At 44.1% G+C, this 15,892-nt stretch overlaps 1 protein-coding gene across 1 annotated transcript in view; it reads left to right on the top strand.

Moving 5' to 3' along the window:
• Positions 1-15,892, top strand: part of atp10a (ATPase phospholipid transporting 10A) — an 89,667-nt gene that overhangs the window by 18,649 nt on the left and 55,126 nt on the right. Inside the window, exons 3-4 of the mRNA XM_022675794.2 lie at positions 853-938; positions 12,531-12,637. Of these exons, the coding sequence (XP_022531515.2) occupies positions 853-938; positions 12,531-12,637 (193 nt within the window). The remainder of the gene's footprint in view (positions 1-852; positions 939-12,530; positions 12,638-15,892) is intronic.

Here is a 15,892-nt window from a genome sequence, read left to right as displayed (position 1 = left end):
AGAGGAGACCCTGTGCTCATGTAGTTTGTTGGAGCGAATTTTGGTGCATTTAGGTTTTTGCTTGTGTAAAAAACAAACAAAACCAAGGTGGGAAACGCTCCAAGCACAAATGTATTAACTGATTAGGGCCAGAAAGACGAATTGCAAGTGTGTAAACACCCTGAATCATCCAGAAATGTTTGATGCTTAAAACATACAGTAAAATATTAATGAATTATGTTGAATAAGATGCACATCTCTGCCCTTGTAAAAAGGAAGTATACTTAAGAGCATTCAAAGTATGTTTAAATTGTGTAAAGAATACTGAAAATGCATTTTCAATTTAATATACTTAATATATGAAAATACACATTTAATATACTTTGTATTTCCATATAATGAATTTTTTAAGCAATATGCTTTAAACTATATGTGGTGTTGATAGGAAATATATCTAGTGGCATTAAATACTGTTATATATATATATATATATATATATATATATATATATATATATATATCTACTTAAATACACAAATTATATCATTGATTTCATCAGTGCTTAAAAACACACTCACCAAATGCACATTTAATTGCACATTTAGTACAAAAAACTTTTATTTAATTAGTGGATCTACTGCTTCTAATTTATTTTATCTGCATGTAAAAAAAACCATGATGACAAATATTGTGAGAATATAATTAAATGTTGTAAAACAACATTTTACCATAATACACAGAGCCCGATACACTAGAATAAGGATAGTGATGTAATAAAAAGTTATAAAGTCATGTTGATTTTGTTCTAAAGCATGCAATATTAAATAATTTGATTTAGACTGGTCATGACTAACAAAACTGTATCTTTGACAGGACACGGAGTTCGACCCCCTAAAGTACAATAGCGTCATTGAATGCGAGAAGCCCAACAATGACCTGAACAGATTTCGTGGTTACATGTAAGTACAGCATTGTTTACACAAGTCATTATATTATTTTATGGAAGTTTAGATGTTTATATTTGTTTTTGTTTGTGTTACTCATCCTAAACTTTATCATGAATACTTTAAATTATGTGCAAACCAATAAGAGGCTGACTTGAGGACTATTGCATTATTGGTTTCACAATAAGCAGTTTCCTAACAGTGTATTATATTTATAGCTCTGCTTCATGCTCATTGAAGTGCTCACCATAATATGATGACTGTGATTTGGGTTTTATCTGTTTAACCCCTTAACAGGCCAAGATTTTTATCAATTGTCTGCCTGACATTACACCACTAAATCTTGAGGATTTCTATTCAATCATTACATAAAAAGCTTTCATGTTTGATGAGGAACATTACTGAAAAACATAATTGTAACTGTAATAGAAAATAATAAAAATAATATAATAAATAATAAAAATATTTAAGTAAATCTGCTAATTTCAAAATATAATGAATAAACTGAACTTCATTTTATAATTAAAATTTTCCTGAATACAGAGCACACAGTTCATGTCCTCCAAACCTTTATTTTCCTTATGTTTGTCTAGTTTTTACGTCTATATTCAAACCTGCAGAATTTGGGTTGATTTCTGTTACTGATCTGGAATTATTAAGTGGAGTAAAGAGAAAACATGCAGCTTCTCCAAGTGTCCTTTGGGAGATTTCAAAGCCCTCAAATTTTCAGAATGTAAATACGTTATTTTACTGCAGAAAAAAGGATTTGTATCGCCTACACCTGTAGCCTGTATGCAGGACAAGACATTTAAGGGGTTTACAGCACATCGTTCGTTAATTTTGCTTCAAAACTGTTGTAAACATCTGACTGGCCTGGGTGTGGCAATATGTCCACTATTTCCAAAGTTGTAAAGGGTAACTTTAAAAGCTACTTTTGATTAAGTGCTTTTTTTATTCTTGATTTGTGAGAATCAAGAATTCAAGGGTACGCATACATCAACAGCTAATTTCCTCATAAAGCTTGTAAGTTGCAAATATTGTCCAATACATTTTTCAATTTCTTTGTATTCTTATTAACGTATTAGCTATGTTCGTCCATCTGGAATTTGAATGTGTATGTGATGTAAACTGAAACCACTAACCGAAAACAAACTGAGCGTGCATCACTCAGGCCAGTACAGTGAGTTTCAGAGCTTAGTAGAGCTAACAAACACTGCTAACAAAACAGCAAACAGCGCAATTCGTATTTAACCATGACTAACTACTAAATGTACAGCAGCAACAGTGGTTAAACTAAAGGAAGCAGATCCAGAGTGATGAAGTTTTTAGTGCTAGTTAAGCAGCCCTTTCCTGTTGTGCTAAAAAAGTAATTACAAACATTACCAAAAGTGTATATTAATTCCAGATGTAAACAGGCCCACAAACACATCTAAGGGTGTTTTTACACCAATACTAAATGGACTCTGGTACATTTGCATCATTGGTGCAGTTCATTCTGACAGGTGTGAAAATATCAAATATTCTCTTCATGTTTGAGCTAAACATCTGTTCAGGTGCAGTTTAACCTGATTTATTACCCAGATAACCCCTACTGCTCTGAACAAACAAATTTCTGATGCAGCTCAATGCTAAGTTTCTTTTTTTTTTTTTTTTTTTTTTTTTTACTCTAAGTGATATGTGCAGCCCTCCCTACTCATGCATGCACAAATCCACTTACTGCACAGAGATTGTGCCTGTGTCTCATTAAAAAATGTGTTATGTTTCATAGTTACTGACCGCCAGGGCGGTGCTTAATGTGAATGTATTCCCTGCCGTGCCCACGGCGAACCGAGAGTTGTATACCAACGAAGTCACTACACGTGACACAGCGTGTGACGCAAGCGGGGTATAAATGCCCCCTGGCACTCGCTGCTCCTCCTCTTTTTCTTCTCGCCCAGAACCGATTGAGTGCAGCTCGCTTCAGAGCTCGGATTCCGACCTCTAGAGCTGTTTTTCATCATCTTTTTCTTCTCCTTTTTTCTTCTCCTATTTGGATTACTCGTCGCCAGTACCCACACGAAGCTTGGGGCTCCAAGCTTCGGGTTACTGTGCATTTCCCGTCGAAGCTCGAAACCAGTGAGGACTCCCACCGTAGTTCTAACCTAGCTTCAGTACTCGTCCGCTGCCTCAGTTATCGTGCGCTCGGTACACCGAGTTCACTTTGACCGCAGCGAAGCGCTCGGCGCCGGGATTAGCCTCAGCTAACGCCCCCACGAGCGGCTATCTACACTGTGGTGTCTTCGCCGGAGCCGACACGGTGAGTACTCTCTCCTTAGCTCTACTAGCGTTACGCCTCGCGAGCTATCTGACCTAGCTAGCTAGTGCTCGGTACACCGAGTTCATTTAGCCGGCTACGAATCGCTCGACGCCGGGGTTAACCAGAGGCTAGCGGCCCCACGAGTAGCTATCAGCCGAGCGGCTGTCAGCACTGCTGTGCCTTTTCGCCGGAGCCTGACACGGTGAGTACTCTCAACCGTAGCTCTAACTAGCGCAAACTCCTCGTGAGCTATCTGCTTCAGCTAGCTGGTGCTCGGTACACCGAGTGACTTAGCGGGCAGCGAGGCGCTCGACGCCCGAAGCGAGCCAGCGGCCACCGCGAGCGGCTGTCAGACCCCCTCCCGGAGCCGCGGCCTACCTAGCGCTGCTATGCTAGCCTCGATTAGCTGCATGCACTGCCAGGCCGTCCTGGAGCCCGACGACGGACACCGACTGTGCCCGTCGTGCCTGGGCTTGGACCATCTGCGCGAAGCGCTCACAGACCCATGCATCGACTGCGCGATGATTCCCATGGCTATCCGCCACGAGCGGCTAGCGGGCCTGGAAGCACGAAGCGAGGCATCCCTCCCCGCGACAACGCCCAAGGCTCGGGGAAAACGGAGCGCGGATAGCTCGTTAGAGCCACCGCGAAAAAAGAAAGGCTATGGAGCTCTCTCTAACCGTGTGGACTCGGTTGTATCGGAGTTACACCAGATAAAGAACCTGATCTTAGCTATGAACAGCCAGACACAGGACCGAGCAGGTGAGAGCCCCTCGGTCGAGTTTAAGGAGTCTGTTTCGCCAAGGCGGGAGGCTGAGTTTGACGTTCTCTCAACGGCTGCCTCCAACGCGAACTTTACACAAGGGTCGGCTCTCGAGCACGAGATGGGGTTCGGATCTTTTCCGACCGATAGCTCTCCTGCACCCCCACACTCCCTGTCTTCGGATGGAGCCAAGGGAAGTGAGGACACACACCCCGCAGCCTCTCGCAGGGCTTCAGTGGAAGAGACGCTTAAGTTAGCCTTAGCTAGGCTAGGCCTGGATACACCAGCAGCAGGGAGCGTACGCTCTAACGCGCTGTTTAAACGCCTGGAAGCGGGTGCTTTCGCGGTGCCGCCTTGTCAGGACTTCGTGTCTGAATTCTCGGCTGCTTTTCAGAGCGAAAAAGCAGGTCGGCCGACGGAGACGGCGCGCTTGCTAGCATCCATGGCCGGAGCGGCTGACTATGGACTGGCCTCCATGCCTGCGATTGACCCCTGTGTGGCTTCCACGGTGGTTTCGCCAGACGAAGCGCTACGGCCGGAACCTCGCTGCCCGAGCGCGGAGTGTAGGCGCACGGACGAGCTGGTTGTTAAAATGCACAACTCAGCAACGCGGATGGGGAGACTGCTGAATTCCCTCTGCATCCTGCTTATTGCGCTGCAGAATTCCCCCGCATCCACGGAGGACTCAAATAGCTCGGAGGAGCTTCTGAATCTAGCCCTCTTGACCGCGGGTTACATGACCCACGATACTGGTCGGCTCGTCGCTACGAGCCTGCATGCTCGGCGCCAGGTGTGGCTGGCCCAATCCTCTCTGCCCGAACCTTGCCGAGCTACGCTGCGGTCCGTGCCTCTCAAACCCGGGTCTCTCTTCGGACCAGCAGCCAAGGAAGCCCTGGAACGACGATCCTCCCTGACGGAGGCTCGAAAGCTGCATAATACCGGGCAGCCACAGAGTTTTCGTCGCCCACTACAGCGGACTCGAGGACACGATAGAGAGAGGCGCTTCGGAGCCGCAGCTCCGCCGCCGCGCCCCGCAGGCCCCACGGTCCCGCCGAGAGCGCCTAGGCGACCCCCCCACCCTTCCAAGCCGCGTGCAGCTGCCGCTGCTGACCGCCGCTGACATGCTACGGCCGGTGACGCTGTTGCTCTCACCATCACATTTGGCCTACTGGACAAAGATGGTCTCAGACCCGTGGGCTCTGAGCACCATGACAGTGGGTTACAGACTGCAGTTTCGCCGCCGGCCACCAGTATGTTCTCGCCCTACGGTGACCAAAGTTCGGGATCCCGTTCGGGCTGCAAGTCTCTCCCAGGAGATAGGCTCCCTGCTGGCCAGAGGAGCCATAGTTAGTAGACCCTCAAGTTCACCCCGAGGGGTTCTACTCAATTTATTTTGTTGTTCCGAAGAAAGACGGCGGTTTGAGACCGATCTTAGATCTCCGTCGCCTGAACAAATTTTTGAAAGTTCTTCCGTTCCGGATGTTACACACCGCGGCTGTTCTCCACGCGGTTTCCGAGGCGGAGTGGTTCACCCTAGTGGATCTCAAAGACGCCTACTTTCACGTTCCAATCGTTCCAGAACACAGACGGTTTCTCAGGTTCGCCTTCCGAGACAGGGTATACCAGTTCAGAGTGCTGCCGTTCGGCCTTTCACTGGCACCAAGGGTGTTCACGAGATGTATGCGGGCGGCCCTGTCCCCCCTTATGGCTCAGGGGCTGAAAATCTTGCCCTATCTAGACGACTGGCTGCTGTGTGCCCCCTCGGAGCAGAGAGCTCACACAGACACACTCAGATTACTGCAGCACACGCAAGCGCTGGGGCTCGCGGTGAACTGGAACAAGAGTGTTTTAATTCCTGCTCAGTCCATAACCTTTTTAGGCATGGTCTTGGATTCACGTCGCATGTTGGCCACCCTGCCTTCAGCTCGCGCTGCGGCTATACTATCGGCCATTCACAGCCTCAGGTGGGGCGCCAAGGTGCAGTATGTGAGGCTTTTGCGACTACAAGGTCTTCTCACCGCCGCTGCGCAGGTGGTGGCACTGGGGAAGCTCCACATCCGACCATTTCAGATGTGGCTCATCAGTCTGAAACTGGATGCGGCACGGCACAGGCACACACGCGTTCGCATTACCAGCGAGTGCTTGGCTGCCCTCGATGTCTGGAACTCTGCACCCTTCCTGCTGTCAGGGGTAACGATGGGCCAGATTCCTTCTCGCAGAGAAGTGATCACTACAGACGCGTCAGCCACAGGCTGGGGGGCTGTCTGGAACCACAACGCAGTGCAGGGTGTTTGGTCCATGCGGCAGGCGCGAGACCACATCAACATCCTGGAGTTACGTGCCATAGTGCTCGCCCTGAGACATTTTCTCCCGGTGCTCCGCGGCAGACATGTCTTGGTGAGATCGGACAATGTGTCAGCAGTCTATCATGTAAACCACTTCGGCGGAACACGGTCCCGCAGGCTATTAATGCTGGCACAAGAACTCTGGACGTGGGCTCACCCCAGAGTGTTATCTCTGAGAGCATCTCATGTGACAGGCGCCACCAATGTCACGGCGGATGCGCTATCTCGCCGTTCTCTTCACCCAGGACGATGGAAGCTACACCCGCGTGTGGTACAGCTGGTGTGGGAACGGTTCGGGGAGGCTCGAGTAGACCTCTTTGCCTCTCCAGACACGACACACTGCCCTCTCTGGTTTTCGGAGATGGCACTATACAGCCCATTGGGCCAGGATGCCCTGGCTCACAGCTGGCCGAGAACTCTGCTCTATGCCTTTCCCCCTTTGCCTCTGATTCCGGCTGTATTGGACAGAGTACGCCTGGAACAGCATCGGGTCCTCTTGGTGGCCCCGAAGTGGCCGTATCAAACATGGTTTCCAACGCTGCTGTCATTACTCCATGGGGTTCCATGGGAACTTCCGTGTCGAGCAGACCTGCTTTCACAGCTGAACGGACAGGTGTGGCACCCACGTCCGGAGCAACTCCGGCTATGGCTGTGGCCCTTAGGCCCACCAGCACATTAGACTCGTGCACGGCCCAGGTCAGACGCACGATCGATAATGCTAGAGCTCCTTCTACGCGGGCTCTATACGAGGGCAGGTGGAAGGCTTTTGAAGCTTGGTGTATTAACCAAGGTGTGGTACCACACCTCTGCACACTACAGACTGTCTTGTCCTTTCTCCAGACGCTACTGGAGGAAGGCAGGGCCGCTTCGACGCTCAGGGTATACGTGGCGGCCTTAGCCTGTCACGTGATGCCGGCGGACGGTACTTCCTTGGGCTCTCATAAGCTTGTGACTGCTTTTTTGAAGGGAGCTAGGAGACTGGCTCCCCCTCGTAAGCCGCGGTATCCCCCCTGGGATCTTCCGCTAGTCTTGAACGCTCTCTGCAAGGCTCCTTTTGAACCGCTAGAGCAGGCAGAGCTGAAATGGATCTCTCTAAAGGCTGCTTTCCTGTTGGCTGTTTGCACAGCAAAGCGGAGCTGTGAGCTGCATGCGCTGTCTATCAGCCCCCTGTGTTTACAGTGGGGCTTGGATGATTGCAGTGTGAAACTGAGGCCGAACGCTGCGTTTCTGCCTAAGGTGTTGAATCCTGCTTTTGTGAACCAAACCATTGATCTTCCAGCCTATGGGGACGATTCTGATACCAGGAGGCTAAAGTTATGCCCTGTAAGAGCTCTACGGGCATATGTTTCTGCTACGACGGCTGTTCGTCAAACGGACCAGCTGTTTGTATGTTTTTCTGCTGCGAAGTTGGGGAAACCACTTTCGAAGCAACGGCTATCCCACTGGCTTGTGGAGGTTATTCAGGGGGCCTACAGGGCTGCAGATCGCCCTTTGCCTGCCCCGACTACAGGACATTCTGTCAGAGGCATCGCCACATCTTGGGCTGCGCTTCAAGGAGTGTCTCTACTAGAGATTTGTGCAGCGGCCACATGGTCGTCACCATGCACCTTCTCTCGTTACTACAGTGTGAACGTGGCAGCCGCCGAGGGCTTATCTACGGCGGTTCTGTCTGGAATCTCCTCGTGACATCGCTGGTATGCATCATCCACATTAAGCACCGCCCTGGCGGTCAGTAACTATGAAACATAACGCTAGTTACGTATGTAACTGTGGTTATGTGAATAGTGGATGACCGCCAGGGTTCTTGGTCACTCGGATTGCGAGAAGAACCAAGTTTTGAGGAGGAGCAGCGAGTGCCAGGGGGCATTTATACCCCGCTTGCGTCACACGCTGTGTCACGTGTAGTGACTTCGTTGGTATACAACTCTCGGTTCGCCGTGGGCACGGCAGGGAATACATTCACATTAAGCACCGCCCTGGCGGTCATCCACTATTCACATAACCACAGTTACATACGTAACTAGCGTTTTAAATCACAGCAGCAAATGTTCTGCATTCAGTATAAAGGAAGCTAGCTTCACACTGCACAAATATTTGTGCTTGTCTGGAGCACAGGATCTTCTTGCTGTGTTTACTTTCGCACTCCTGTACCAGACAGCTCTGACCAATTAGAGGAGACCCTGTGCTCACGTAGTTTGTTGGAGCACATTTTGGTGCATTTAGGTTTTCGCTTGTGTGAAAACAAACAAAACCAAGAGGGAAAACGCTTAAAGTAAACAAATGTATTAACTGATTCGAACCAAAAAGATGAATTGTATATGTAAAAGTGCTCAATCTTTTTAAATTTACATGTCTAATTATCCAACCCACTCATTAGGATTAGGATCACTAGTAATGCCCCAACACCAGGAGAATGAAGACTAGCACATGCCTTCTCTGATACAAGTGAAGTCAGCCACCGCTTTTTTTCAAACTGCTGCTGATGCAGCATTGCAGAGTAGCATCACAGTGCTCTCAGAGGAAAGCACAGCAACTCAGTTCCGATACATCAGCTCACAGACGCCTTGTGCTGAGCGACATCACCCTTAGGAGTGATGAGGGGAGAGAGCGCCATCTACCCACCCAGAGAGAGCAAGGCCAATTGTGTTCTCTCAGGGCTCCGGTAGCCAATGGCAAGCTACATGAACAGGGTTCGAACTGGCGATCTCCTGATCTGATCATAGAATCTGCTGGACCACTTGGAGCCCAAAACGCTCTAAATCATTCGGCATTGTTTATGATGCGCAAACCATACAATAAAAAATAAATATTTAAAATGTTTCTCACAGATAGATTATACTATATTAAAACTAGAGCCAAGGCTTTTTATTGATGTCACTTTGGGCATTGCGGGTTAGTCTAAGACTAAGCTCGATTCATGTGTAAGAAACTGACTGATGGTGATTAGTTAAAAGGCTTATTTGCATAATGCTTCTTTTGTAAGCTTAGTATTGTAAAGCCAGTATTGTGATGATGCACCGTGTCCTTGCTGGTGCCCCAGTGTGCACGTCTGTGAGCGGCGCTGATAAAGACCTATGTGCTGATGGTAGCAGGGCCAGTGAGTCAGCTGACAGGAACCAGCATGATTATGACATTTATTCTTCTTCTGTGATGGAGAGCAGATGCTGCTGGCACACTTCCAGCGTTCTGTTGCCCGGTTACCCTAGAGTGTCTCTGCCAGGGCCGGGATAAAGGGCTCGTTGCTGTCTATGTGATGCTTTATTGCATTAAGGGTGAATGCACAGTGTGTAGTCATACAATCAACAAGATCCACCCCCCCTTCCACTCTACCGCCTCCTTGCCCACCCAATAGAGATGTGTCTTGTGCTAAGGTTAAGCCATGTGCCGGTCCAAACACTTGGCCTGAAGCATGAAGGCACACTTATCAATCTCTAAAGCCTCAGAGCTGCCAGTGGACCAGGGCAAAGCCAAGTGATAAACACAGCACTGCTGGAGGACCACCAAGGAACCCTGGCCGTGATTAAGTGAAGACAAAAGCTCAGCAAAAGCTACGTAGGGCGATTCAACTAACACAAATCCACCGTTTAGCCCCGCGATTAAAGCCTGTGTTAAGAGCTTATTGCATCCCCTCCGCGGCTGCTTAGCATTCTGTGCTCATTCAGCGCTGGCTCGATTTGCATTTTGCTGCCGCCTTTATCACAGAGCTTATCCTCAAGGCCTTTTGAACTTGGCTGGTGGTCTACTCCAGTGCTGCTGTCTTTGAATCAGAGGCCTTGCATGGTTTAAACTGATTCGTCAGCAAAAATGTGGCCAAAATCGAGGCTGTTTAATACAGTTTTTACCCGTTTTTAGACAATACAGTTCATCATACAGTGTCGGGAACAATATAAGCAAGACCTTTGGGGATTCCTCAATGTGCCCTATTTTAGCAATCTTCAGGTAAGCCATCAACTGTGCACTGTGCAGCTTGATTTAGGGCATGTCAGTATGTCTTTGCTATCATAATGACAGGAAAATAAGCCTTGTTGTTCATCTCGAAACACACAAAAGATGTGTAATAATTCTCTTAATTAATCATGTGTGTGTTTTGGTTGTAACGTGCAATAAAACAAAATATTTGTCATTTTCCATTCCCTTTAACAAGCAGGTGCCCTCTGACTTTGGCGGATTGCTATTTCAAAGGCTTATTGTCCATGTGCACAAGCTTGTGCTGACAGTTTACTTCAAAGATAGCAATAAACTATTAAAACAGCAATCGTGCAACATAACAAAATAAATAAAAAAAATACAGGAACAGTCATGTAAAAAATAATAGAACAATTAGAGCCTTAACAAACTGAACTCTATACTACTATAACAGTTAAACATGAAAAACAAGACTTTAAGACTTTTTCGGTCCCTGAGAATTACAAGTTTTTTTCTTCAACAAAGATATGTTATTAACTTTATCTGAGAGAAAGATGCTCCTTAAAGTACCAAAACTAGTAACATATTTGAGGCTAGACAAAACAACTGTTATTTTTATATTTTCAAGTTTTTCTTTAAGAAGATGAGAATGTCCACATTCTCTGTAGAAAGGGCTGCTCTTTGAGCAGTCACAATGTCCGTGGCATCGGCTACAGTTTGCTTCGCCATTTACAAAGCGCGCATGCTTGCGTAGCTTAGCGGGAGGGATCGTCGATCCCATTTTTGACTTCGAGGCTCGAGACCATGACATAATTTCGATCGATTTCGATGAAATATCGAAATTGTGACACCCCTAAATTTTAACTGCTCCAGGTCTGTCATATTTGATGAGTGCCTTCCCCCGAACAATTTTAAAATTTCTCCATGGGTGTTAAATGCGATTTAGATCCAGACTCTGTCTGACCACTTCAGAATCTATTCAGACCTTGCACGCAAACCCAGCTTTCTGATTCTGAGCCCTACATTCACACCCAAAATCTTTTGGTAATCTCCAGATTTCTTGATGCCTTGCACACAGTCAAGGCCTGATGCAGCAAAACAAACCCAAAATATTTTTGAATCTCCACCATATTTGGCTGTGGGCACTGTAAGTGTTCTTTTCTTGAGAACTTTGTGTACGACTATGGTAAGATATAAAAGACCACTTAAAATGTTGAGTTTCTTTGATTTTACCAAATTGAAAACTTCTGGAATCAAACCAAGCTGAACTGCTTGAATGTTTGCACCAGCAGTGGCATGAAGTTATCCAAAAGCAGTGTGTAAGACTGGTGGAGAACATGCAAAGATGCATGAAAACTGTTTTTTTCCACCAAATATTGATTTCTGAACTCTTAAAACTTTATGAATATGAACATGTTTTATTTGCATTATTTGTTATTTTAGCCATTTTTCATTTTCTGCAAATAAATGTTCTAAATGACAATATGTTTATTTGGAATTTAGGAGAAATGTTTATATGTCTGAGTAAAATGAACATTATTGTTTTATTCTATAAACTACAAACATCTACTATACCTATGAATAGCAAAATCAGAGAAACTGTTTTAGAAACTGAAGTGGTCTCTTAATTTTTTCCAGAGCTGTATATGCGTAAGTCTTTAAATCTTAGCATCAGTGCAATACTAAAGATGCTAAATTTGGACACTATACATTTCTTGATTGACCCAACCGCACCTGAAGTAAGAAGATGTGCAGGTTTGCTTTTTTTCCTGGAACTCTCTTCTCTCTTCTACTTTAAGGCCAGATTCAGTGCCCTGCTCTCGTCCTCATTTAGCTCTGGATCTTTTCCGCTTTCTGTTCATCGTTCTTTTAAAGTGGAGCTCTGGGCTTTGGTGGAAAGTGCTGCGTTGGCTGAATGGCTTTAGTGTCTTGAGCGCTCCCGTATGGCTTCAGGCCCTACCTGTATAGCTCAGGTTTTTTAGTGAGGTCAGTGCTTCTCTATCAGAGAGGCTTAGTGCTGAGATAAGGGCTCCGGCGGGGGAATTGCTGCGTGATGTAAGCTGTGATGGATCGATGTGTTCAGTACGTTGTGCTGTGGACTCAGACAAGTGTCTGCTGGGTTCGGGCGCTGCTGTTGACGGCCGATCGTCTTGATGAAACGGAAATGGCCTCGTTCGAGCTAATGTGACTGGCGAACGCTGACATTTCAGAGGGTCGTTGAAAAAGATGGATTGCAGTCACAGGCATGTTCGCAGGTTGAGGTGAAGCAGATAAATGTGTGTGACCTCTTTTGTCAGAACTCATCGCAATGGGAGGAGAGATGGGCTGTACAAAGACAACCTGCTACTCAGAGGCTGCACCATCCGCAACACCGAGGAGGCCGTGGGCATCGTCATCTATGCAGGTACAGAAACACTTTACCTAAACTAGGCCTAAAACTATACTTATGCTGTTGAGTTAACACACATTATATGGGCATGACTAGGTCTGTCACAATTTCTGACCTCAGTATTGCCATTGTGTTCATATATGAGGAAAAACCTTTTAATATAGATGACTTTGTTTAGAAACAATGGTTTATTATTATTATTTTTTATTCTAATGTCTAATATGCCAATTCTAATGTCTGAGTATTTCTTATAATTGAAATGTAATTCCTCTTTTTAAAAAGAGTACCGGTAATTGCCTTCTCATTATTATATCAGCAGCATAAAGGGTCTTAAACTGACAATAAAATCACTTTTAATGATTTTTGAAAGTACACATAGTTTATTAAAACAGGACTGTTTATACACCACCCCATTTCCCCACAATCTTAAAGTTAAGGCCTTTTTAAAGTTCTTAGTGCCTTGTTTTAAATGTCTGGGCCCTTGAAAATCTACTAATATAGTATGGAGCAACTTTGAGCTTGGTAATGGTGCTAGCATTGTAAGCTTGTTGGTAGCTAAAAGTGCTGTATTTTGGAGTGCTGGGTGTGAACTGAGGTGAGCTATTCAATATATGTTCATACTCATTATGATGTTTCACTACACCCCAAGTCCAATTCACGCTGAATTTCTCTGGATTTCAGCCTGGACACATTTGCAGATAATGTATAAAAATACAGGTAAAATTCAGACTGAATTTAAATTGGTGTAAATTAGTAATTCATTTAAATTGGTATATATATATATTTTTTTTTACTAATTTTACACACTGTAACTGTGTGAGTGTTTTGTACAATCCTAAGTTTTAGGTTTTTATTACATATTAGCTACATTAATGTTTTTTAAATAAACTTTATTAAAAATTTCAAGCACATACAAGGTTAAGCATCACAACAAGATGATGAAATGTATACAAAATAGCAATTCACATTCAATAAAATTTACAATTAACACACATACCATACATTCATTCTCATAATTGCAATGAACAGTGTCCATGGGTGTTTGTTCTTGGTCCTTTAGTCTTTTTTTTTTTTTTTTTCTTTCTTTTCAGTTCACAAATAACCTGTTTAAAAACAACTTGAGCAGAGATTTGCATTTGATTTATAACCATTTTACATCTCGTTTTCCACAATTTTCAATTTACAACACAGATTACAAGCCAGTAAAATTCTCTAGTATTTTTTGGAAGATTTTCATTGAAGACACCATACAGAACAGACTTACAATTTATATCAACATTAAAACCTTTTTTTTTTTCATATTACACCACAGTTCTTTCGTTCTTTCACATTCTAATAAAAGGTGTTCAACAGTTTCATCGGCATTACAATTAGAGAGGGGGCAGACTTTTATAGTGACGTAGCAGCTCCATTTCACTACGCATCTTACAGCTAATCTGCCCACACTTACCAGCCACATAATGTCTCGCATGTTTTCAGACATGTCATTTGATTTATCATTTTTAACAGCAATTTCACCCTGTAGCTCCAGTAAAAACTGGACACTGTATGTTATGTCAGTAAGGCATACACAACACAAATAGCCTTTAAGATAATTTGACAAATAATCAGTGTATATGCTGGCTGTATGTTTTATTGAGTTGTGTTTGCCACTGATATGCTAGGCAGAACCTTTGGTGATTTTTGCTTAGACTAATTTTAGCAGTGAAATTTAAACAACCTGACGCTGCTTCCTGACATGTAAGTAGTTTGACAAACCACTAGATGTTTTATACAGTCAAACTGAAACTGTGAGAGTTATACAGAGTGCATACAGTACCAGTAAAAGTTTGGACACACCTTTTTTTATTCAGTGTTTTTCTTGATTTAATTTATTTTCTACATTGTAGATTTATATTAAAGACATCAAAACAATAAAGGGACAAAATCAAGGTATTTATTTACTAAAGCATTTCTCATGTGTTCCTGTATAGTTTTAATGTTTTTAATATTAGGTTTACAATGTACAAAATCTTAAAGAAAGAAACTCATTAAATGAGAATAGACATGTCCAAACTTTTAACTGTAAATATTAAATCATTAATGTTATATATGTCTTATATAAAGTGGTTATTTAACCCTATTTTTGTTTTTGTAAAAAAAGAGAGAAATAAATCTAGGATGACTGTCTTTTTACTGGGTTTGTCATCTTAATGGGATGTGAAAGAGTGTCTGGCTGGGACATAAAATTTATGTAAATTGTCCAGAATACTTTACATAAGTATTTGCTAATATAGTCACTACACACTCTGTGTGTGTTTTTTTTTTTTTTTATCTTTTAAACATGTCAAATGTGCCCACCACAGCTGAAACATGTATAACATTAAATGTAAAATTTGTTTAAATCCCTTTTTTTTGTTGTTCCTGGTCAATGTGTAAATTATTTATGCATTGATTTTCGTAAGCATGTGCATGGTTTGCATGGTTTTAAAGATATCTAAATCTTGCTTACCTTCACACACTTCCTAAACACACTTTCTAGGGGCCTGCTCCCAGCCATGCCACTCTAACCCAGACGTGCACCCATTACGTGCCCCCGATGTCCTCTTTTTTTCTAATTTTTATCCCATTTTTTTCACAATTTACAAGGCCAGTTACCCTATCACAGATGCCCCAACACCAGGAGGGTGAAGACTAGCACATGCCTCCTCTGATGTAAAGATCAACCACCACCTCTTTTCAATCTGCTGCTGATGCAGCATTGCTAAGTAGCATCACAGCACATTTGAAAGAAAGCGCAGCGACTCGGTTCTGATACATCAGCTCACAGACGCCTTGTGCTGATCAACATCACACTTTGGAGTGATAAGGGGAAAGAGCAGCATCTACCCACCCAGAGAGAGCAAGGTCAATTGTGCTCTCTCAGGGCTTCAGCAGCTGATGGCAGGCTAAATGAACAGGATTCAAACCAGCGATCTCCTGAGCCCCACAGTGTCCTCTTTTTCAAATACCTAAATGCGATCACCCTAGAAAAAAATGTTGATAATGTAATACCTGAGAAGCCAGTGGTAACTGGGTTGTTTTGACTCAGAAAACACTTATCTGGAAAATCTGGTAAATCTGACACCTAATGGAAATTCACTGAATCAGCACCAGTGACTCAGTTTCTCTTGGTGACCTGATTTTATTCATTAATTAATGTTAGCAAGAGAGCCCAGATTAACCGTTGACTATTAAGTCAGTGTATTTTGTACACTCTAATCATCATATAAAATTAGTTTAAGAAGACAC

Source organism: Astyanax mexicanus, chromosome 5, assembly GCF_023375975.1.
Source record: "Astyanax mexicanus isolate ESR-SI-001 chromosome 5, AstMex3_surface, whole genome shotgun sequence".
Classification (NCBI taxonomy): domain Eukaryota; kingdom Metazoa; phylum Chordata; class Actinopteri; order Characiformes; family Acestrorhamphidae; genus Astyanax; species Astyanax mexicanus.
Note: the sequence above shows the minus strand (reverse complement) of the source record. Positions and strands in the feature narration are given on the sequence as shown.